The sequence below is a fragment of the Camelina sativa genome, chromosome 11 (assembly GCF_030686135.1).
Source record: "Camelina sativa cultivar CO46 ecotype springtype chromosome 11, ASM3068613v1".
NCBI classification, from domain to species: Eukaryota; Viridiplantae; Streptophyta; class Magnoliopsida; order Brassicales; family Brassicaceae; genus Camelina; species Camelina sativa.
The window spans coordinates 41,064,622-41,089,357 of NC_141890.1; the positions used below are offsets into that span (position 1 = coordinate 41,064,622).

Consider the following 24,736-nt stretch of genomic DNA (forward strand, 5'->3'; position numbering starts at 1 on the left):
AAGAAATTTAATGAACAAAAAAAATTAATATATAATTGTTTTAATATTACAAAATATACTAATCACGTAAATTAATAGTACTAGAGATCTGGGTTTGCCGCTTCTGCCGCAGCACGATCTAACTCCGGTTGGAACCAGATCCATTGGTTGAGGAACATCTCAAATAGACCCGACCCCATAGATGCGGTTCTTAATCTTCCTCGGTGCAAACTGTAAACTAGAAATCATCACTTTAACAGATATAAATTACATTTAAATAAAAAATAAAGAAATAATTAAGCGACATACGTTTGATTTGGCTAAGTAAGAGACTCAGAGAGGCTTCATTCGTAGGGAGAGACACGAGGGAGTGAGAGAGATAATTGTAGAAACAAGTAACAATGGAGAGACACAAGCTTATTTATAGAAGAGTTAACGTTCGTCACAAAAAAAACACAACTGTCTCACCTTAAAAGCGGCCAATGGGAAAAAAATAAATATTGTGACGTTTTTGTAACGATACGTCACTAATTCGTTATAAGAATTTTGCTTTCCCGCCAGAGGAAAATTTTTGATGTTTTTCGTTAATGAGGAATTAGCAACGAATCGTCACAAAAACGTTGTAAACGTCCGTGAAATATTTTGCTTTGCCGCTGGAGGGAAACTTGATTTTTTTTTTACATAGTGACGACCTAGTAACGTTTCTTCAAAGTAAAATTCACTACTCTTTAAATACAGTTTCACCAACAACTATTATTTATTACTATAATTTGTTTATAAAATTTCTTTGAATAAGTGAAATACTTTTATTATAAAACATGGTTATAGTATGAATAATCCTTAGTACTTGTTATATGTATATATGTTAAGAAAAAAATATCATCATCCTATATGAAGCCAAGTCGAAAACGAAACTTTATAAGAACAGCTGTCAAAGTTTTGTGACAGATTAATGATGACTCGTCACAACGTTGATGCTAACGCAAAGGAACACCTAACATAAACTAAACTGGTTTAATGGCGAACTGTTAGTTCTCTGTGGACCGTACTTCCAACCCGATTTCTACTTCAACTCCAGTTGAAGGTAATTCTAATTGTTCTCCCTTCCATTTTTTCTTGATCTTCCTGATCAATTCTTTTTCTCCTCCCTCTCTAACTTTTCTCTCCTATCCCCTGTCTCTTCTCACTCTGCCTTTCAGAACTGTGCTCAAACTGCTTCCTTGGAGCCTGAACGAATGGTTTTGGCACTCCCTGTCCATCATAAGTCTACTTCTGTGTTCCTATTACAAAACTCTGGGTCAAACCCCTAGATCTGAAAAAATTGCTACAATAACCACTATAGTACCTGAAGATAAGACTGCTGCTCAGACTAATGGCTTACTCTGTACGCCTCCTCCCAAGGTAGCTCGTCGTTACATAAAGGACTTACAACCTTGTAACTCCACTGTGCTTATGGATGGGAACAATCCGAATGTTGTGGTTTCTCTGAATCTGTCTGCTCCCAAAGCTGTGGGTGATCTGACTGAACCTCAATTTGTTGTGCATCCCCCTATTGATGTAACTATGGCTCAAGGTGTGGTTCCAATGTCTACTACTTCTCCCCTTACCTCTACCTCCCCCAAACCAACTACCCACTCCCCCGCTTCTCTTGTACCTATCATTTCCACCACCCCTCTCATCTCTCCCTCCCATGTCCCTACCCCATCTGTGTTTCCTTCCACCTCTAGTACTACCAGTCATCCCATAGCTGAACCTCTGACGAAAACCTCCCAAACCAAAACACTAGCTCAAAAATTAAAAATTGCAGCAGATCGATCGCTTACGCGTTTGGCTCCTGCTGAGTATTCTCCTGAAGGAACGCCTAGAGTCAAAATCCCTGATTCTGTATTCCAAGAAGGTGCAGAAATTCATAAGGATTTTATAATTTGTAGATTCAAGGGAAGGCTTCCAACTTACAAGCACATTCAGAGTGTACTTAGTCATATTTGGGGTCGTGGACAGCGACTTGAAATTCACCTTAACCATGCAAGTAACTCAATGCTGGTTCGCCTCCCAAATGAATACCTGCGGGCAAAGGTTATTGAGAAAAAATGTGGTATATAGGTGAGTGTATGTTCCTCGTCGCTCAATGGGATGCTTCAGGAGGAGGTAACACTGACCTTGATGCAATTCCTATTTTGGCTCACCTCAAAGGTATGCCATTCGACCTGATGCACTATAAAGGCATAAACTTCGTAGCAGGTCTCGTAGGTGAACCAAAAGAAATGGATGAGTTTACAAAATATTTAGTAAGCTTAACTGTTGGACATGTAAAAGTCGAAAGGAATCTAAATGAGCCATTGCCGTCTTCGGTTGAAGTTGAAAGGGAAAATGGTGAAGTGATCACTATTGATGTAGAGTATCCTTGGGTACTGCCATCATGCTCGCACTGTAAGGAAATATGACATGTCATCAGATTTTGCCTACTAGTAACACCTCCCTGGCCACAAAAACAGAAACCTGTGGGTGCGGAGACAAGAAATGATTCAGTTGTTGCTCCTATTGTAGCTCCTACTCTGGTAAAAGGTAAAGAGAAGACTTTTTCTTATGCAAACTCACCTGCCATGACTACTCAAGAAGTGGGCTGTTCCTCTGCTCCTATTAAAGAAGCCACTGCTCCCACCACTGTCCTTACTCCTAATTCTCCCTTGGTCCCTGCTTTCCTGACCCCTAAGAAAAAAAAGCCAGCTAAATCAGTATCTTCCCTTCCTCCGCCTTAAGAAGTGAGTACTCGTAACCATTTTGCGATCCTTGACTCGTCCCATCCTCTTCCAATCCTCCCAAACTCTTCCAATCCTCTTCCAATCCCCCCCAAACTCCCCCTGTCTCCCTACCACTCAAACTGAAAACTTACCTACTGATATGGCCATTGACCCATCATCACCTCCCTTACTTGTCTCTTCTGGGGATCGTCCTCCTACCAAAGGAGGGGTCTCCTCTAGTTCTTAATCCTAACCAGTTCTTATTTATATAAAACCTTTTTGTTGGAACGTCCGCGGTCTAAATGACACGGATAAACATCGGCCTTTTGCTGCTTGGCTAGCATTTAATAAGCCAACTTTTGGAGCCCTTTTAGAAACCCATATAAAGGAACCAAACCTGAACCGTGTTATGAACCAAGCTTGCCCTGGATGGAATTACACCTCGAACCATAATTCTGATGAGGATGGATGGATTGTCCTCATCTGGAAAGCACCTGCAACTGTTTTAGTTCTTCATCAGTCCAAGCACTTACTCACCTGTGAGATCACAATTCAAGGGGGTCATCGCTTCTACATCACAGTTATCTATGCTCCTAATCAGAATGATGACAGGACATACCTATGGTGTGATCTCCTGAGCCTCCATCACAGACTCATGCTGGATAACTTGCCGTGGGCTTTATGTGGTGATTTCAATTAAATAATTCACTCGGCTGAGCACTCAAACCCCAGAATCAATCATTTTACCTCTCGAATGTTGGAGCTCTGGGACTGTCTTTTGGAGCTTGAACTATTTGACTTGCGCTTCCAAGGCCCCCTCTACACTTGGACAAATAAAAACCCTTTAAACCCGATAGCTAAAAAACTTGACAGAGTTCTTGTTAACAATCATTGGCGTACCTTATACCCAAATAGTGTTGTCTCCTTTTTGGCTCCTGATTTCTCAGACCACTCCCCTAGCCTGTTAAACCTTTTTGCTCCCCTTCCCACAGCAGGCACAAAACCCTTTAAGTTCTTCAATTTCCTAACCAAACACCCCAAAGTTCTCCATGTGATTGAAACTGCTTGGAATCTGGCTGGAAGTTCATATCCCATGGAACCCTGTTTGTCCACCTTCAGTGCTAAGCAAAAAACACTAAAAAGAGAGTTAAAAACACTATCGAGAAAGAATTTTTCTGATATTCAGAACAGAGTGAGAGAGACTAACATGTTGCTTCAATCTGTGCAGGTCCAGGCATTGGCGAACCCATCTCCTACCTTATTTCAACAAGAAAAAGATGTACACTTAAAGTGGGACTTTCTCAGAACAATAGAAGAAGCGTTTTTTAGACAAAAATCCAGAATCAACTGGCTTAGAGAGGGAGATTTGAACACAACCTATTTCCACAGGGTTATGCAAATGCGAAACGCTTTCAATGCCATCCGCTCTCTCACTCCATCTTTGGCGCTGTTATATATGAGTACTCTAGCGGTCACCCATTTCCAGTCACTCTTAGCTCCACTAGCAATGCAACCACTAAATGTCTCATTCTCTTGGATTCAAAGTATACTGGCCTATCGTTTTCCTTCTGAGCTGAAACAAACTATGGTTAAGCTACCTACTGCTGAAGAAAACAGAAGACAGTTTTCAAACTTAATACAAACAAAGCCCCAGGGCCTGATGGTTTTACCTCAGCTTTCTATAAATCCTCCTGGCAGATACTAGGCAACGAGGTTACACTCAGTATACTCAAGTTCTTTCACACTTCCTTTCTCCCCTCCGCAGTCAATGCTACCGTACTGGCTCTAGTCCCTAAAGTTCCCAGAGCCTCGCTGATCTCTGATTTCCGACCTATATCTTGTCTCAACACTTTGTATAAGGTCGTCTCCAAGTTGCTTGTAACGAGGTTAAAATCCTTCCAGATCTAGTGCAAAGAAACCAGACTGCCTTCATTCAAGGAAGATTGTTAGTGGAAAACACGTTGTTAGCTGCTGAGCTAGTAAATGGTTATCAAAAAGAGAAAGGTCCCAAAAGAATTACCATTAAAGTTGACATTGCCAAGGCTTTGACACAGTCAAATGGGAATTCCTTCTTAGCTGCTTGAGAGGTATCGAAGTCCCGGAGCTTTACATTCGATGGCTAAAAGCTTGTATCTGTACTCCTTCTTTCTCTGTCGGGTTCAACGGGCATGTGCATGGTTATTTCAAAGGGCGTAGGGGCTTACAGCAAGGGGACCCACTCTCTCCCTACCTGTTTGTCATGGCCATGAACTGTCTTTCAGCTTGCTTGGATAAAGCAGCAGAAGAAGGAAAAATTCATTATCATTACAAGTGTCAGGACCTAAAACTAGCGCACCTCTGTTTCGCAGATGACCTATTCATCTTCATTGATGGTTCCTCCTCCTCGGTGTTGAATGTCTTGCAGGTCCTCAAAGAATTTGAAGCAGTCTCTAGACTGGCAATCAACATTCCTAAAACTAGTTTCTTCACCTCTAGACTTTCCCAACCTGAAATAGACCACATCACTGCTTTATCAGGGATCAACCATGGCCAGTTGCCGATAAGATATATGGGCTTGCCTCTTTGCACTAAGAAGCTCACCTTGTTGGATTGCGCGCCTCTGCTCCAAAAATTAAAGGTCGGTTTAATGCTTGGTCCACTAAGTCTCTCTCTTTTGCGGGTAGACTCCAACTTTTGAACTCAGTTATAGATGGGATTTCCAATTTCTGGTGTTCTGGTTTTGTCCTGCCAAAGAAGTGTATCAAGATTATAAATTCTCTCTCCAATGCCTTTCTCTGGAAAGGTACCACGGAAGGTCATCATACGGCTAGAGTTGCTTGGGATACGGTTATACAAAACAAAAATGAAGGAGGACTAGGGATCCGGAACCTGGAAAAGTGGAATATAGCTTGTATGGTAAAACTTATCTGGCTTATTTTCTTCAGGTCTGGATCTGTTTGGGTTGCATGGTTTCGTAAAGTAGTCCTATCTGACAGCCTAAGTAATTTCTGGACAAGAAAGGCAAACAACAAACACTCATGGCTAACCAACAAGCTCTTGAAGATCAGAGAAGTTTCTTACCCTTGGATTAAGGTGAAACCAGGAAATGGGGAAGCATGTCAGTTTTGGATGGATCATTGGAGTAACTTGGGACAAATGACAACTTTCCTTCAAGGAGATGGGCTCTACCAGATTGGCATCCGTCGTGGGACGCGGCTTTAAGACTTGTGGAGGCATGGGGCTTGGCGTCTGCCTCCTGCAAGATCGGAGGCCAAGGTTAACCTCCACATAGACCTATCTACTTTGGTTTTAACAAACGAACAAGACACTTACTATTTGTGGATAGATGACTGCTACAAAGATCGTCACAATACAGGTTCCATATGCTCTGCGCTTAAGGAAAATCTCCCCCTTGTTCCGTGGCACCGGAATGTTTGGTTTTTGGGAGGGATCCCCAAACACAAGTTTCTCACCTGGCTCTTTATGTTGAATAAATCGCCAACAAGAGATCGGTTGATTAACTGGGGTCTGCAAGTAGATCCGAACTGATTGCTCTGTGGAAGCCATCCTGAATCTGCGACCACCTCTTCTTCGATTGTCCGTTTAGCTGGTCGATCTGGTCGGTTACCTCCTCCCGATGCGGTCTCCAACCTTCGCCCTCTTGGTCCATGACTACGCAAAATATCTCTCACTACAGAGGCTCCCGTGTCTCTAAGAAGTTGCTCCTACTCGCTTGGCAGGCCACAATCTACACAATCTGGACGGAGCGGAACCACCGGCTTCACCGTAACTCTTTCAAGCCTGTGGAAATTCTTCTTCGTCAAATTGATACTACTGTCCGAAAAAGAGCATCAATTCTTCGTGAAGCCAATTTGGAACTCTCTATCACTTCTCCATCATTGGTTCTCAGGAGATCCAGCGGCAACTCTACCCTCTCAGTAAAACCTAATCTCAGATGCGATCCAAGATTTTCGTCGTTTCTGCTTTCATGTTCGAGCGCAATAATGGAGGTGTGTATGAGGCGGTTAAATTCTCAACCGTATAACTGGTTCAATCTTAACTACTGGTTCAATTTCAACTATTGGTTCAAGTTCTGTTTCCTTCTACACTATAGGTTTTCTTTACTTTCTAATTCTACCGGGCCTGTCGGAATGGGCTTTGACCCTGTAAACTTTTTATTTTTCTCTGTTAAATTATAATTGAATACCTTTTAACAAAAAAAAAACGTTGATGCTAACGCGTTACTATAATTTTACTTGTTTTAGATAACATGATGCGAATATATACATTTTACCCAAACTTATTTTTTTTAAAACATAACTGCTTGTAGCAATTAGCAAAGTTTCGTAAACATATGACAACAATTTATACTAGTTTTTTTTTTTCATTTTCAGAGTATTCGCCAATATCAACATGTATGAGTTTGTTTTGATATATATGGAGAAGTGGTATTTATGGGTCTAAGAAAGCCTGTTTCACATTAGTGACCAATTAGCGACAAAACATTGTGACGATGTTGCGACGCCACGTACAATATAAACCTTTGTGACGAACTAGCGGGAACCTGTTGTGACAACTTTGTGAGGCCAAGTACACTACAATACAAACATGTTTAACCACTTTCCCACTGAATGTATTCATCGCAAGTATGTAGCAAATAGTATCTATCTAGCGACGATTGTAAGATTCGACGACAATTCATCACAATATCGACTCTATCATATCACGATTAAGTGAAGACCACGTTCGTCACAAAATGGCAACGTATTTGTTTCGAATTTTGTCTTCGTCGCTAAATCAACACGACTATGTTACTTACTTGCGACGGCGGTAATCCGTCACTAAAATTCGTCACTAATAAACTGTTTTCTTGTAGTGAGAAGAAAACATAAATGAATGAAAAGGTATTTTTGTGAACTATATAATAAATATACTAATAATTCTCTTTTACTTGGTGGATCTCACTATTTCTATTAGATTTCTTGCTTGTTTCAAATAGAGATTAGGGTTTTCAGCTTTCACGCTTGCACTTGCACACACGAGTCTTTTTATTTTTATATAAAAAAGTAAAAGAAAATTTACTAAAAAATAAAATAATATGTAGGTAAACCGTTAACAAAAAAGAAAATCACAACTACAAACACAAGATTCTGTAGAGCTAGTGCAGAGCTAGTCGCGATGGTGCAATTCCCTGACGAATAGCCAGCCTTCTCTAATTTGCTAGATGATTTCGGATGGCTTCGTTCATTTCTACCCTCCATCATTCTTGCCAGGATTCCGCGTACTTTAAATGTAAGAGCAGATTGTCTAGCTCGTTCTTCGAGATCTTTAGTTTCCGAAACATTTTTTGTAAACTTTTTCCCTTTGGGTTGGGCTACTAACCTTGAAGTTATTTTCTAATTAATGTTTGGTCGAAAAAAAAATAATACAAGATTCTGTTCATGGAGCAAATCAGGTAATTGTAAATTCGAAGTTTAGTTTCTGATCAGCAAAACCTATAACTACATGGAAATAACATACCAGTCTTGTTCAAAAGGACATCATGAGAAGAACACACGAGGGAAGAGAAGAAAACATAAATAACTGAAAAGGTATTTTTGTGAACTATATAATAAATATACTAATAATTCTCTTTTACTTTGGTGGATCTCATTTCTATTAACTTTCTTGCTTGTTATCTCTTTTGTTATAGTTTGATCCGGGTGTGGTGCATTTGTTTAAGCAACATATTTTTGGTTATGTTTCTCCTATATAAATTAGTTAGTTAATTGTATCATGTTCTCTCTAGTATGGAGTATCCAAACCTTATAACTTATTTTAATGGAATGTTTGTTGACAAAAAAGAAAATTCTCTTTTACATCTTACAAGTACTGGAGCTTTATTGGATCTGCACCGAAATTGGAACATAAGGAGCACACATAGGCTCACATCACATATATATAGTTTCACCGAGATCCACTTCTTTGTAGTGTCCACCCTCTCCGACCATGTAAGCTTTGAATTTGCCCCCAGTCGATGTACTTTAAAGAAACCAAACACGGCTAGAACTTTTAAAGCACAGGTTTCAGATTTTTTTTATGGTACATTGATTTGATGATCAGATACAACATTCTAAATAGTAAAATATCTTAGATGTGGTCTTATTGTTGGAAGTTTTAGGACGTTGATTTTGAGAATTTGAAATTTTTAGGACTAATTTGGAATAAATACAATTGGTGATTATCATTTTATCCTACTCAGGTGGCAGTTATGTGTCTTATTAGATCAGAAGGTATAATTGTTAAAAAAAAATAAAAATGAGAGAAAAAAGATCCGACCTGCCGGAATCAAACCAGCGAAATAAAGATTATCTGTTGTAAACAACTACAATCTTCCGCTCTCTACCAACTGAGCTAAGGTCGGTTTGTTGCAAGTGTTCAACAACTTTTAAATATAACATCATATCTCTTTAAAGTTTATACGAATGGTATTGGTAGAGGTCAAGATACATTGATGAAATGAAAGTCTCAATTTTAGTCTTTGTATTTAAACAACATCTCAGGTTATATCCAGATGCAAAGAGAGTTTTAGGACTTTAATTTGGCTTTAACATGTGATACATATATAATCACAAAAAGAGAACATGAGGAGTATGGACGTAATTCTCAAGATCACAACTGTTGGTAACACGATTAACCACTTCGGGTTATGGGTCGAGGCTCAAGACAGACTGATGAAATGGGCCCAGGCCGAAAGCGAAAGTAGTCCGCCAAGCCCGGCAAGCGAAGAGAAGCGGAGCAAAGCGGTCTCCCGCGTCACTTCGGAGATCGGAGAGCGGTCAAAAATTCCCTATATTAATTAGCTTAAATGAAAACGCGAGATTTACGGAGTGAATTGATTCCGCATTTAATTATAATGGAACGATATAAAGGAGTGGGGAGATTGTAAAGGGGACGGAAAAAACTTTGATTAGAGCAATAATATCCATTTTTCATTTTACAACACCTAATCTCTAGATTCAGTTCGGAATTACAACAGTTATAGGATCCTCCGCTCGGTAAAACACTTCGGAAGGAGAACTCAGTTTCAGTTCTCACATTTGGCGCTAGAAGGAGGAGGAGTATCACTTACACTCCAAATAATTCCGACGCCTTTTCTCCCAAACCTTCATCGTTCGGTTCTGCTATGGCCCACGAATCTTCCAATCAGGTAACATTGGAGTCAATCCAAAAACTTTTGAAGGATCTGGTTGAAAAAACCGACCGTCAGCAGGCAGCAGCTGTCACCTTCTCCGAACGCCTCGAAGGCTTGGAGGGGCGAGTCTCCACTCGTTTCGGTTCGGTTGCCGATCTTTCAGCTTCCCACCGTGCCTATGCTGATCGCGTGGATCTTCTTTCCACCAAACATAATCTACCATGGCGCATTCTGGACTTCACTGGCATAGCCCCGCCGTTCACTCCGCAGCAGGTAACGGCGGTAGCAGCTCCGGGGAATACCAACCCACCTCCAACTGGGGATGGTCGTACCCCGGTCCAACCTGAAATCGTTACCTCTTCGGTACCTTTAGTTCAGATACCTCCCCCTGTAGGAGGGAATCCCTTTCAGGAGAACTCAACCCCATGTGCTACAACCAACCCCGAACTCCATTGGATCTAGGGCGAGATCCGGGACATGCGGTCCATGGTGCACAATGCAACTACCTCAGCACCAGACATCTCTCGAGTAATCGAGGAGTCAAAGCGGACCCCCTTTTCCGACCACATAGCCAGAGTCCGCGTGAAGGACATCGGAAAATGAAAGTTTACTAGTTACGAGGGAAAAGGAGACCCAACTGCACATCTCAAGAGTTTCTTGCTTACAGTAAGTCGAGTGGACCTCGAACCTCACGTAGCAGATGCTGGTTACTGTAACTTGTTTGAAGAAACTTTCTACGGGCCCGCTCTGCTCTGGTTCGGATCCTTGGCGTCTGGCTCCATTAATAACTTTACAGAATTGTCAACGTCTTTCATCAAGCAATACTCGAGCTTGATGGAAACAGCCGTAACGGATGCACAACTTTGGAACCTAAGCCAAAAAGCAGGGGAGTCACTCCGCTCATACATAACTAAGTCTAAGGAGGTCCAAGTCTAGATCCCCGGGCTTTCGGACTCAACCGCCTTGGCCGCCCTGAAGAACGGCCTCTGGCATGAGTCTCGCTTCCGAGAGGAGTTGACTGTGAACCGGTTTGACACCATCCAAGACGCTCTTCATCGACCTTCGAACTGGATAATTACCGAGGAGGAAAAAGCGGCATCTTTCGAGAAGCATAAAGCGGTTTCGAAGCCCCGTTTCGAGGCGCCAATCAAGAAGACACCTCCAGCAACTCTGAAGTCAGGGCTCGGGGCCTTTGCGGTCGATAAATCACCACAGATAGGATCCCCTAGGGGATCCCCTTCTAAGCCATCGTTCTCACCGCGCTCCAAGAGGGGGGTACTCCAAAGCAATAAGTGGGTTCGGGACGAGAACGCCTACTGCAAGCTCCACAAAACCAATGGGCACTCCACTAGGGATTGCAAAAAATTGATGCAACTCCTCGCTGAGAAATTCGTGTTTGGTGAAATGCCGAGTGTGTTAATCGAGGAGCTCGACCCAAAAGCGGCATCTGAACCCGATGAGGACACTCCTCCATCAAAAAAGCCAAGACAAGCAGACGGGGATGCAGGCCCCAAGAAACGAATAGACGTCATCATGGGGGGCTCTTGCCTGTTTTGCAATTCGATAAATGCGATCAAGGATCATCAACGAAAGCTCACCAATCCAGCCCTTAAGCGAGCGAAGCTCGTTACAAGGGACCTGCCCGAGATCACCTTTTCGGAAAAAGAAACTGAGGTTCTAGATTCTCTCCATGACAATGCACTCGTTATTTCACTCGATGTAGCGAACCACGAGGTGTGCCGAATCTTGATTGACACTGGGAGTTCAATAGACTTAATCTTCCTGGAGACCCTTACTAGGATGGGCATCGAAAAGGAACATATCGCATGACCTCCATCACCACTAGTCTCATTCACTAGCGAGAAGTCGATGTCCCTAGGGATAATAACCTTGCCCGTTTTCACTCAAGGCATCGTGAAAAAGGTAGAGTTCACGGTTTTCGACCGACCTGCGGCCTATAACTCGATTCTGGGAACACTCTGGCTGTACCAGATAAAGGCGGTTCCTTCGACGTATCATCAGTGCGTTAAGTTTCCAACTCCTCAGGGAGTCTGAGAAATTCTGGGAAGTCAGAGAGTAGCAAGGAGTTGTTACCTCGCGAGCCATAAGCTCTTGATCCAATAGCAACCACAGTTTGAGGTCGCTAAGAATCCAGTTCGAAAGCAATTGCAAGGCGACCACACAGAAGCTATCTTCATTAAACCTAAGTTCCCGGATCTGGAAATCAAAATAGGGGCTGGACTTGGAGGCGAGCTCCGAACTAGTCTGATTTCCTTTCTCAAAGAGAACATCGTTACCTTCGCTTGGTCAGTTGACGAAATGCAAGGGATAAGCCCCGAAGTCAACTCGCACGAGCTAAATGTGGATCCCACATTTAGGCCAGTAAAACAGAAGCGACGGAAGCTCGGCCCCGAGCAGGCCGAAATTGTCAATAAAGAGGTAGAACGATTATTAAACGCCGGACAGATTCGCGAAGTGAAGTATCCGGAATGGTTGGCCAACACAGTGGTGGTCAAGAAGAAGAACGGGAAGTCACGAGTCTGCGTTGACTTCACCGACCTGAAGAAAGAATGCCCTAAGGACAGTTTCCCACTCCCACACATCGACAGGCTAGTCGAATCCACCTCCGGGCATGAGCTGATATCCTTTTTGGACGCCTTGTCCAGATATAATCAGATCTTCATGAATCAGGACGAACAGGAAAAGACTGCATTCATCACGAACCGCGGAACCTATTGCTGCAAAGTGATGCCATTTGGCCTCAAGAATGCCGGAGCGACCTACCAGCGTTTGGTAAATCGGATGTTCGAGAAGCAGCTCGGAAAAACCATGGAAGTCTATATCGATAACATGCTGGTTAAATCCATGGAATCAAGCTCGCACCTCGATGATTTGAAAACCTGCTTCGAGATCCAAAATCAGTTTGGGATGAAGCTTAATCCCACGAAGTGCACATTCGCCGTTCCGTCACGGGAGTTCCTGGGTTACATCGTGACAGAAAGAGGAATCGAAGCCAACCCAAGGCAGATCAACGCTTTCCTGTCTATGAGTTCCCCGAAGACTATAAGAGAAGTGCAACGCCTCAACGGACGGATAACAATACTTAATCGTTTCATTTCACGCTCAACAGAGAAGTGTTTCCCATTCTATCAATTGTTAAAGAAGGGAGGAAATCATTTCGTGTGGGACGAGAAGTGCGAAGAAGCGTTTTCCCGGCTGAAGACCTACCTGTTCGAGCCTCTAGTCCTAGCGAAGCTGGAGCTTGGTGAACTTCTCTTCCTTTATGTAGCCGTCTCCTCGAGCGCAGTAAGCGGAGTCTTGGTTCGTGAAGAAAGGGGGGGAGCAGAAGCCAATATTTTACATCAATAAGTCCTTCACCGGAGCCGAGTCTAGGTACCCAATGATGGAAAAATTGGCTATGGCAGTCTTAATTTCGGTGAGAAAGTTAAGGCCTTACTTTCAGGCCCATTCGATTGTCGTCCTAACAACGCAACCACTTCGGACGGTGCTCCACAGCCCAAGCCAGTCCGGAAGATTGGCGAAGTAGTTAGTTGAGCTCAGTGAGTACGACATTGAGTTTCGAACTTGCGCAAAGGCACAGGTTCTAGCAGATTTCCTCATCGAGCTCCCGCTTGCCAATGCAGCCACAGACAATACTGATATCCCGTGGACACTGCATGTGGATGGTGCATCTTCCAAAACAGGAGCAAGAATTGGCGTTTGCCTCGTTTCTCCCACCGGCGAAGTGATTGAGCAATCATTCCTCTTAGCCTTCAATGCATCCAACAATGAGGCTGAGTACGAGTCCTTTTTGGCAGGAGACCAATACGATGGAAACTGCAAGCTTTCTACGACTCGCAGCTAGTCACCAGTCAATTCCTGGGAGATTACAAAACTAGGGATGGGCGCATGAAAGCCTACTAAGCTCCAGCCAAGGAATTGGCGGCTAAATTTGACGAGTTTGAGGTCACCAAAATCCCACAGGGTGAAAACTCCGTTGTGGACGCCCTGGCATCGCTAGCTTCAACCTCGGACCCGACGACCACAAGAATTATCCCGGTGGAAGTTATCGAGTACCCAAGTATACGATTGGAAAGTTCGTGCGTCGTCCCCAGGGCGATGAAGAAAAAGTTGGCCGAGGAAGAAGCAGCTCGGGCAGCTACTCCTAGTCTCCCGCCCGAAGAAATTTCACCAACTTTGGTGATGACTCGTATGGACTCAGAGGAACAGGACACCAATACGGAGGTCCTGACTCCGGATATACCTCGGTCGCCAGACCCGAGTCCGCCCATCCTCCCTCACGAACCTTCGAGCAATACGACCACTAACAGCTGGGGGCAGATGATTGGCGGAGCCCGATTTGGGCTTATTTATATAAGGGCGACCTCGCTACTGATAAGTGGGCCGCCAAGAAAGTCAAAATTGACAGTGCACGCTATTGCATTTACAACGGAGCTCTTCTGCGCCGAAGTATGACCGGTCCCTATTTAACGTGTGTTGCTGGGGAATAACCCGCAGCTCTGATGCGCGCCGTTCACAACGGTCCCAATGGGAATCACTCTGGAGATCGGACCCTGGCCTTCAAGATCATGAGGCAGGGATATTTCTGGCCTATGCTCGCTGATTGCGAGGAGTATTCCTGAACTTACGAAAAATGTCAAAAGCATGCGCCATCGATCCATCAGCCTACCAAGCTCTTCTCCTCTATATCAGCGCCCTACCCGTTCATGAGGGTGTCTATGGACATAATTGGCCCCCTACACCGACGACCCAGCGGAGTCCAGTACGTTTTGGCCCTCACTGATTATTTTTCCAAATGGGTCGAAGCAGCAGCCTGCGCAGCGGGGACAAGCGATCAAGTAGAGCAGTTTGTGCTAAAAGGCATAATCTACAGATACAGAATTCCGTACGAAATCGTCACGGATAACGGCCCGCAATTTATCTCCTCGTAGTTCGAGGCTTTCTGTGCAAAGTGGAAGAGACGGCTTAGCAAGTCAACTCCCCGCTATCCACAAGGAAACGGGCAAACCTGAAGAAGCGGCTGGACTCCCGTAAGGGGTGTTGGCCAGACAAACTACAGGTTGTGCTTTGGGTAATCCGGACCAAGCCACGACGAGCTACTAACGAAACACATTTTTCCTTAGTCTACGGAGTTGATGCCGTAGTTCCAGCCGACCTCGAGGTACTCGGGGTTCGGACGACCCTGAACCCACTTCGAGCCACGGAGAACAAGGAATTCCTACGAGACACACTGGACGTCATCAACGAGCGACGGGACCGAGCTCTAGCTCAGATGCAAAATTACCAGAGCGGCGTGGCACGTTATTACAGCTTCAAGGTCCGAGGTAGACCCCTGGTAGTGGGCGACCTAGTCTTGCGAAAGGTCCATGAGAATACTGAGGAGCAAAACGCAAGAAAGCTAGGAATCAATTGGGAAGGACCATACAAAATCACTCGCGAAATGCGAAATGGGGTCTATCAGCTAGAAGATTCGGATGGGAAACCGGTCCTGAGGTCCTACAACTCCTTGCACCTTAAACGTTTTTATAGTTAGCTCGTATGACTATGTATCAAACTACGATTGGCTTGATCCTGATTCGGGTACGTAGGCAGCCCATCTTGGGTCCATCTATCCATTTTTAATAAAATCAAAAGTTAAAGTACTTTTACCAAGGAAACCGAAGTCCTACTTCGTAAAAAAAAAAAAGTCGAAGTCTTACTTCGTAGAAAAACCGGAGTCTGACTTCGTATAATAAATCGGAGTTAAACCTCGTATAATAACTTCGTATAATAAACCGGAGTTAAACTTCGTATAGTAACTTCGTGTAAAAGTAACCGAAGTTACGCTTTATATAGCTCATTAAAACCAAAGCCCTACTTCACAAAACAAAAAAGCCGAAGTCTTACTTCGCAGAAAAACCGGAGCCTGACTTCGTATAATAAACCGGAGCTCCCGAGCGAGTGGTACCTTCGAAGGTGTCTAGTCCCTGGTTCGATATTTGTCCGAAATTAGTTCTGGACTCATCAATGGTGATACTCAAGGGGGGCTCGTTGCATAACAGCTCGGGCGTGTCCACCAAGAGGTCAGAAAATGCAGAGGGGTCAAAGGCATAGAGGGTTACCTTCGAGACTTCTTCATCGGCTTTCTCCTCGTCAGCCCGCAAAATCCCGAGCTCAGCCTCGAGGTCCTGAATTTCCCCCGAGTGATCTCCTCAACCAACATCCGGTTAGCCCTGATCTCGGTGGCTCAGGTCTGAGCTGGGACCAGTTTCTCCCTCTCCTCGAAGTGCACCCTCACTTCCTCAATCAGCGGACAGAGAGTTCGCCTCATCGATTGCCTCTCCTCCTTTCAAACTCTCACGATCTCGCAATTGTTACCTGCTTCCAGGAGGTCGTTGCCGAGTTCGACTTCGTGTAGTTTACTCTTCACGGCTTTTTCGTTCTCTACGGCTTTGTAGTAGAGCTTGCCCGCCTTTTGCAGCTTTCTGCGGAGGTCTTCGTTGGCGACCCCGAGGTCCTAAACTTCCACCTCAGCTTTCTTCATCCGAGCCCGGATCTGTTCAGTCTTCTCCACATTCTTGGCATTGATAGCCTCCACTTTGGTGAACTCTGCCACCTGGGCTTCGAGATCGGCCACCTTCTTCTTCAGGTGGGTCACCTCGGAAATTGATGGGGAGGCGAACAGCTGCTCTTCGTAAGATGCCACTGAGGTGTTAAACTCGATCATCATCTGGGAAAGGCGGATTTAGCTCAAAAAAAAACAAAAATATATATACGTATTTATAAATATGTATTTAGAAAAATGACAATCGCTAACCTCGCCAATTTTGTCCGCGAAGCAAAAAAAGTTCGCACGATTGACCTCGGACATATCAGCAAAGGCTGGAACACGACCTCCAGGCCGGGTGTAGTTCCTCATCAGCTCAGCTGGAGAAGTAGGAGGAGCTACATGAAATGAACGACATTATTCCACCCTAAATTCAGAAAGTGACGGTATATAATACCTACCTACTAGTTTGCGCTTACCTCGAGGTGAGTGGCGGTGTTCATTTGAGGGCAGCTTGCTGGAGGACCCTCCGGACTCCTGAGAACTGGGGGGATCCCTGGATTTCCTCTCCGTAGGGGGAGCCCCGTCTCTCGAGTTGGAGGATTCAGGCTCGGGTCTTCTCAGGATGAGAGGAGGAGGACTCAGGCTCCTTTCTTTTTTTTGACGGCTTGGTCCTCTGCGAGCTCCCTTCAGTAGGGCCCTTCTCCGACAATGGGAGGGGAACCTCAACCTCCTGAGGCTCATCGCTGGAATCAGCAATGACAATCACAGGGGCTTCAGTGGAACCAGAGGGGGGAATGGGAGCCTCACTCACTTCAGTGGAACCAGAGGGGCGAAGAGGCAGATGAGTTGGCATCCTTAGCAGGAATGCGAGCTTTGCCCACGGCGAGAGCAGCAGCCATTTGCCTCTTCGCCTCTTTTTCGGCATTTTCGAGTTCCTTCTTGAAAGCCCTCTATTCCCGGTAGCCCATTGAAGAGGTGTCGTGCACTTGGGGGGGCGAAGAGCGGACTAAAGAACGCCTCCTAAGCCTAGCTCTGGACTCTCTAATCCTCTCACACGAGAACGAATCCCAGGCAATCTGACCTTGGCTACAGAACCGAGAAAAGAACTCAACAAAGGTAGGGGAAAGGTTGCCTCGTTTGAAGTGAGCTGAAATAAAAAGAAGCGAAATGGTTAGGAACAAAAGTCAAAGATACCAAATATAGAGTAGAGTACACCACGCTACCAATTTTCGAAGTCCACTTCGATACGAACGAGCCAGTGAGGTGTCCGAAGGGAGTTCGCTAACCGGAAAGAAAAAGAATGACTTGCGCCATTTCTCGTCTTTTTCAGGAAGGTCATCAAAGACCTTCAGTCCGGAGAGCGGACTCACGTATAGAGTGCTTCTGGTCCGACCCGTCTTTACGGTATAGACATGGAGGAAATCGGATAAGGAGAGCGAATAGTTAAACTCCTCCCCCAAGGTTTGAAGACAGAGAATGGTCCGAACAAAGTTCAGGCATATCTGGGGGAGAGCGAAGCCTAGCTCGAACATCATCCGTACGATGAGTTCGGGAAGCGGAAACGACAGACCATAGGCGGAGAAAAAGCTCTCGAACGCGCAACAGTAATCGGGAGGAGGGTTCTCCGGAGATTCATGAGCCTCCGGAAACCGGATTTCGATCTCTGAGGGAATCCCGGTGGATCCTCTGACCTTGGCCATGTCGTCCGCGGAGAGAATGGACAGCGGATGCGGACCGAAGACGTCGGGGATGAGTGGTTTTACGACCTTACTCGGGGTAGATTTCGGAGGAAACATCGCTTTAGACGGAGGAAGAGGAAGATAAAACTAGAAACAGAGATCTGAATTATTTTCCGACGAGAGAGAAAGAGCAGAAGAGAAGAAAGCAAATAATAGTTTCAGAGATAATGAAATCAGGAAGGATGGATTACCTTTATACACCGGGATGAAGAAAAGTAATGATTGCCTGGGAAAGCAAGAAGTCCCGGTTCATTGTCCTCTCTCTCTTATAGCGTGTTAGGTCTTCCTTTGGGCCCCAAAACTTGTTCGGGAAGGCAAATCTCATAACTACCACGATCAAATCATGAGATAAAGGATATATTCAGTTTCCCGAAACAGCTAACCAAAGATCAAAAGTCCCCCGAGCTGGTCAGCTCGGAGCACTTGGGGGGCAAATGTTGGTACCACGATTAACCACTTCGGGTTATGGGTCGAGGCCCAAGACAGACTGATGAAATGGGCCCAGGCCGAAAGCGGAAGTAGTCCGCCAAGCCCGACAAGCGAAGAGAAGCGGAGCAAAGCGGTCTCCCGCGTCACTTCGGAGATCGGGGAACGGTCAAAGATTCCCTATATTAATTAGCTTAAATGAAAACGCGAGATTTACAGAGTGAATTGATTCCGCATTTAATTGTAATGGAACGATATAAGTAAAGGAGTGGGGAGATTGTAAAGGGGATAGAAAAAACTTTGATTAGAGCAATAACATCCATTTTCCATTTTACAACACCTAATCTCTAGATTCAGTTCGGAATTACAACATTGATAGGATCCTCCGCTCGGAAAAACACTTCGGAAGGAGAACTCAGTTTCGGTTCTCACAACAACCACAAATACAAGCTAGATTCTGTTTAAGAATCATGAAAACCATGAAAGTTCATTGATACAGGAAAAAAAATATATAGAAACAGAAAAAATTGAACAGTCTTGCTCAAAAAGATGAGAACGCGTACGCTTAAGATATATGTATGAATGAAAAAGGTATTTGATGTAAACTATATAATAGACTAATATATCATCACTTTCTTTTTGTCGTCTTTTGCCTCTTGCAAGTACTGGAGATTTGCACCGAACTTGGAACGTAAGTTTCCAACTTTTGTTTTCTCTAAGATCCACTTTTTTGTAGTATCCATTCTCACCAACCTTGTAAGCTTTGTAGTTCATCCATGGGGAGTGCAACTTCAAGATTTTGTGGTTGTTGTTGTTGTCGTATCCTATAGCAAACTTGTCTATCATTAATAAGAACTCGTTTCTAGGACGTTGGATCCACCTGATTTGACCCAAATATGGGTTCCAAACCATGAGCCTGATCAAGTCTTTCTCAGTGACGCATAACAATAAGCCATCACAATGATACACTTCAGATATTGTAACTTGATTGAGTTTACCTATTTGCTTTATAGATGAATCTACCAAGTCTTTGTGGTTATGGAGATTGACGCTCATTAAACAAGCCTTCGAATGGCATATCATGACCGCCATAGCCTCCTTGGCTTCTTTACCATAATACTTCTTTGTTAAGTTCGGATCTTTCGATGAATCATTCCATCGTTTGCATGTAGATCTCACTGCTCTCAAAGATGTTATTGGAACCCTAGAGAGTATCTCTTCTACCAAATCCAGAGGAAGATCGGACATCGCCGTCATTGTTACAAATAGAGATTAGGGTTTTCACCTTTCACGCTTGCACTTGCACACACGACTCTTTTACTTTTATTTAAAAAAAAAGTAAAAGAATATTTACGAAGAAATAAAATAATATGTAGGTAACCCGTTAACAAAAAAAAAAAAAAAAGAAGAAAAAAAAAAAGGACACAACTACAAATACAAGATTCTGTTCAAGGACCAAATCAGGTAATTGTAAACTCCAAAGTTTTGTTTCTGATCAGCAAAAAGCACAGGTTTTAGTTTTTTTTAATGGTACATTGATTTGATGATCAGATACAACATTCTAAAATAGTAAAATATCTTAGATGTGGCCTTATTGTTGGAAGTTTTGGGAGGGTTGATTTTGAGAATTTAAAAGTTTTAGGACTAATTTGGAATAAATAGAATTTGTGATTATCATTTTATCCTACTCAGGTGGCAGTTATGTGTCTTATTAGATCAGAAGGTATAATTGTTATAAAAAAAATGAGAGAAAAAAGATCCAATCTGCCGGAATCGAACCAGCGACCTAAAGATTATCTGTTGTAAACAACTACAATCTTCCGCTCTCTACCAACTGAGCTAAGGTCGGTTTGTTGCAAGTGTTCAACAACTTTTAAATATAACATCATATCTCTTTATAGTTTATACGAAGGGTATTGGTAGAGGTCAAGAGATGAAATGAAAGTCTCAATTTTAGTCTTTGTATTTTAAACAACATCTCAGGTTATATCCAGATGCAAAGAGAGTTTTAGGCCTTTAATTTGGCTTTAACATGTGATACATATATAATCACAAAAAAAAAGAACATGAGGAGGATGGACGTATTTTCAAGATCACAACCACAAATACAAGCTAGATTCTGTTCAAGAATAGAAACAGAAATAATTGAACAGTCTTGTTCAAAAAGATGAGAACGCTTGAGGAAAGGAAAAAAAAAAAGCATAAATATATGAATGAAAAAGGTATTTGATATAAACTATATAATAGACTAATATATCATCTCTTTCTTTTTGTCTTTTGCCTCTTGCAAAGTACTGGGAACCTTACTGGAGATTTGCACCGAACTTGGAACATAAGAGCACATAAGTATCCAACTTTTGTTTTCTCTAAGATCCACTTCTTTGTAGTATCCATTCTCACCAACCATGTAAGCTTTGTAGTTACTTGCACTTCTGTCTAAGTCAAAAATCATTGCTACTTTCTTCTTCTCGTCGACGAAGAAACTCCCATACGGAAACCGATATTTTTCAGTCAACGGTGTGATCATATCAACTTTTAAGAAGTTCCTCCACGACACTATATTGTGCTCAATCTTAGTTGTAATCCATATTCCAAACTCATATTTTTTCCACTTCTTAAAAAACACTGCAAGCTTTTCTTCTCTAACAACAGATATTTGGACATATGCATCCTTAGGAATAGAGTGAAATGGAAGAGGGAGACGTGGTCCAAATGTCTCACTTGTGAAATCAAAACAGACTAAAAATTCTTCAGTCTCTTCCAAACTTCTCCTGGCAATTAAGTAGGTATTTCCTTTTAAGTTAACAATACCCCGGCGATATTTATAACGGTCGGTAGTGACACCAAGAAACCTCCATGAACTAGACTTAAAATCGTAGATTTCTCCATTAGGCCATGAGTGCAACTTCAAGATTTTGTGGTTGTTGTTGCTGTCGTATCCTATAGCATACGTGTCTATCATAAATCCTAACTCGTTTCTAGGACATTGGATCCACCTGATTTGACCCAAATATGGGTTCCAAACCATGAGCCTCAAGACTTTCTCATCAGTGAGGCATAACAATAAGCCATCACAATGATACACACTAGATATTTTAACTTGATTGAGTTTACCTATTTGCTTTATAGATGAATCTACCAAGTCTTTGTGGTCTTGGAGATTGACGCTCATTAAACAAGCCTTTGAATGACATATCATGACCGCCATAGTCTCATTGGCTTCTTTACCATAATACTTCTTTGTTAACCTCGGATCTTTCGATGAATTATTCCATCGTTTGCATGTAGATCTCACTGCTCTCAAAGATGTTATTGGAACCCTAGAAAGTATCTCTTCAACCAAATCCAGAGGAAGATCGGACATCACCGTCATTGTTTCAAATAGAGATTAGGATTTTCAGCTTTCACGCTTGCACTTGCACACACGACTCTTTTTTATATAAAAAGTAGAATAAAAATTACCAAAAAATAAAATAATATGTAGCTCTTTAACAAAAAGAAAAAGATAAGAGAAAGATAAATAAACGTATATCCCGTTTAAAAAAAAAAAAAAAAAACAGAGAGATCACAACTACAAATACAAGATTCTGTTCAACAGTTCAAGGACCAAGTCAGGTAACTGTAAACTCCAAGTTTAGTTTCTGATCAGCAAAACCAGTCTTGTTCAAAAGGACATCATGAGAAGAACATATGAGGGAAGAGAAAAAACATGAATGAATGAAAAGGTATTTTTGTGAACTATATAATAAATATACTAATATATAATTCTCTTTTGCATCTTGCAAGTACACATAGGCTCACATATAGTTTCACCGAGATCCACTTTTTTGTAGTGTCCACCCTCTCCGACCATGCAAGCTTTGAAGTTCCCCAGACGCTGTACATTCTATATCACAATCACCGCCACTTTCGTCTTCTCGTCGACGAAGAAACTTAGAAACTTCCTCTTAAATCAAAAAATATTTCATAAGTTATCATATCAACTTTTAAGAAATTAAATGGCTCCACGACACTTCATTGGGCTCAATCTTATTTGTAAACCATATCTCTATCTCTAATGCGTCATACCTCCTAGATAACATTGCAAGAGAACGAATTACAGAATCGTCTGCCGGTCCGGCATTTACTATTGCCCTACGCAGAACTTAAAAACATGCATTTTTATATATTACCAAAAAATTATAACCAATAGTATATAAAATTTTATGTTTAATGTTTTGAAATTTTATAAACACAAACAAAAGACAAAACTTATATTTGATGAAAAGGTTTATCTAATAGTTTAACAAATCAAATTATTAACTCAAAAGGGAAAAAATCAAAACCAAAACTAACAATTAACCTCAAAAACTATGATTTGCACTTAAATTAAAGCCCACATTTTTGTAAAAGTCCTTAGATATATATAAAATTCTATAAAAAATTTACAAAAAAATACCCTAAATTTTTTGATGTCCTAATCTTTTGCTTAAGTTGCTTGTCCTATGGGCCGGCCCTGTTAGTCCCCACGAGGATGGCATGTCAGAGGATGGCTCCAAAATCTCTCTCTTGTAAACTCGTTTCTAGATTGGATCCACCTGGTTTGACCTGGTTCCAAACAATAAGCCGTTGTAGTGAATTACTGCATATACTGACTTGTTTTAGTTTACCTATTTTCTTCATAAATGGATCTACCTAGCTAGTCTTTATTGTTATGGAGATTGACGCTCAGTAAACAAGCCGTTGAATCACATTTCATGATCACCATAACCTCCTTGGCTTCTTTTCCACAATGCTTTAAGCTCGGATCTTTGGAAAAAGTGTGCCGTAGTTTACAAGTGGATCTCATTGCTCCTAAAGAAGTCATTGGAACCCTAGACAATATCTCCTCCACCAAATCATGCGAAAGATCAGATATCGACGTCATTGTTTTCAAGGGTTATAAACTTTGTCGCTTGAGCATAAGTGAATAACCTAACAATAAATTTTAGCACTAAAATAGTCTTTCGAGGAGTTGGTAAAAAAGAACTTTAAGTGATTATTATGTTAGAATAACAATTCTTATGTTGTTCAATTATAAATTTTAAAAACTAATAAAATATAATTTTATTTAACCGGTGATTTGAAATTTTATAATTATTGAAAGCATTTTGAAAATTATATTTTTAATGAATTTAATAGATTTTAAAAGATTTCTATATTTAAAAATACATAAGTTTTTTTTTTTTTTTTGGCAAACAAAAATACATAAGTTTAAAATCTCATATTTTTAAGTGGGATTTGGGAAGGATTTATAATAAATCATAATACTTTCCCTAAAATCATCAAAGTCATATTAAACTCCACTAAACTTCAACTCATTTGAATTATAGAATTGAATACACTCCCTTAATTTATAAGAAAACATTATTTAAAATTTTAATTATCTTAATTATTCTATAAAGCTTGGTTTTCAAAGTTAGTACCTTACATGATTGCCACACATATTTTTCCCTAAAGAAATAGGCTACCTAATTAAACTAAAATATATTTTAATATATTTTGATAAAAATAATTGATATATATATATATATATATATATGTGTGTGTGTGTGTATTAAACTTTACTCACATTTCATAAACTTTTCAATTTTAAAAACATCTACCACTTCTAGATATCAATAAATTTAAATAAGAAAAAAATCTTTGTAACTACAATAAAACTTCTATAAATTAATAAGGTCGGGACCATAAAATTTTATTAATTTATAAAGGTTTTAATTTATCGATAAATTAATATTTTATTAATTTATGAAGAGCTTTTCTCATTTTCATAACTTTGAAAAAAAAAATTTACAAAAAAAGATACTTTTGTTATAATTTACATTTTTAAAGAATTTTCTTAATATATAATTTTGGCTATCGTAATTGGGTAAATGTCAATTGTTTACTAGATTATCTAAGTAAAAATGATAAACGCTAAAAGTTTAGAAGAAAATGTTACTACTATCATTCATGATAATGATGGAATCGAAGAAGATATTATGATACCTTTAGAACCAATTACTAAAGAAGCAATTATCGCATCTAGGACTCTCTATAAATTTTGGATTTGAGAAGACAACAACGAAAAAATTAGAGATGGGCTCCAACAAAAATGCAAATTCAAAAATAGGCAAACAAAATCATA

General features: G+C 41.6%; 1 protein-coding gene and 2 pseudogenes across 1 annotated transcript; 1 reads left to right on the forward strand and 2 right to left on the reverse strand.

Moving 5' to 3' along the window:
* Positions 1-4,119: 4,119 nt before the first annotated feature.
* LOC147935238 (uncharacterized) lies at positions 4,120-5,921 on the forward strand. The gene is made up of 4 exons (XM_087472914.1): positions 4,120-4,308; positions 4,419-4,606; positions 4,797-5,303; positions 5,645-5,921. The coding sequence occupies exons 1-4, from the start codon at positions 4,120-4,122 to the stop codon at positions 5,919-5,921; spliced, it is 1,161 nt and encodes a 386-aa protein (XP_087329040.1).
* A 12,619-nt stretch (positions 5,922-18,540) lies between these two features.
* Positions 18,541-19,845, reverse strand: LOC104728783 (putative F-box protein At5g51000 pseudogene; annotated as a pseudogene).
* A 999-nt stretch (positions 19,846-20,844) lies between these two features.
* On the reverse strand, positions 20,845-21,961 carry LOC104728784 (putative F-box protein At5g51000 pseudogene; annotated as a pseudogene).
* Positions 21,962-24,736: the final 2,775 nt, after the last annotated feature.

What these genes read in the sequence shown, in the direction of transcription:
- LOC147935238 (XM_087472914.1), top strand. Translation starts at nt 4,120, where the DNA reads ATGCGAAACGCTTTCAATGCCATCCGCTCTCTCACTCCATCTTTGGCG. An exon ending in CTGAGCTGAAACAAACTATG is followed by an intron (nt 4,309 to 4,418) that starts GTTAAGCTACCT and finishes TCCTCCTGGCAG; the next exon opens with ATACTAGGCAACGAGGTTAC. An exon ending in TCCAAGTTGCTTGTAACGAG is followed by an intron (nt 4,607 to 4,796) that starts GTTAAAATCCTT and finishes ATTCCTTCTTAG; the next exon opens with CTGCTTGAGAGGTATCGAAG.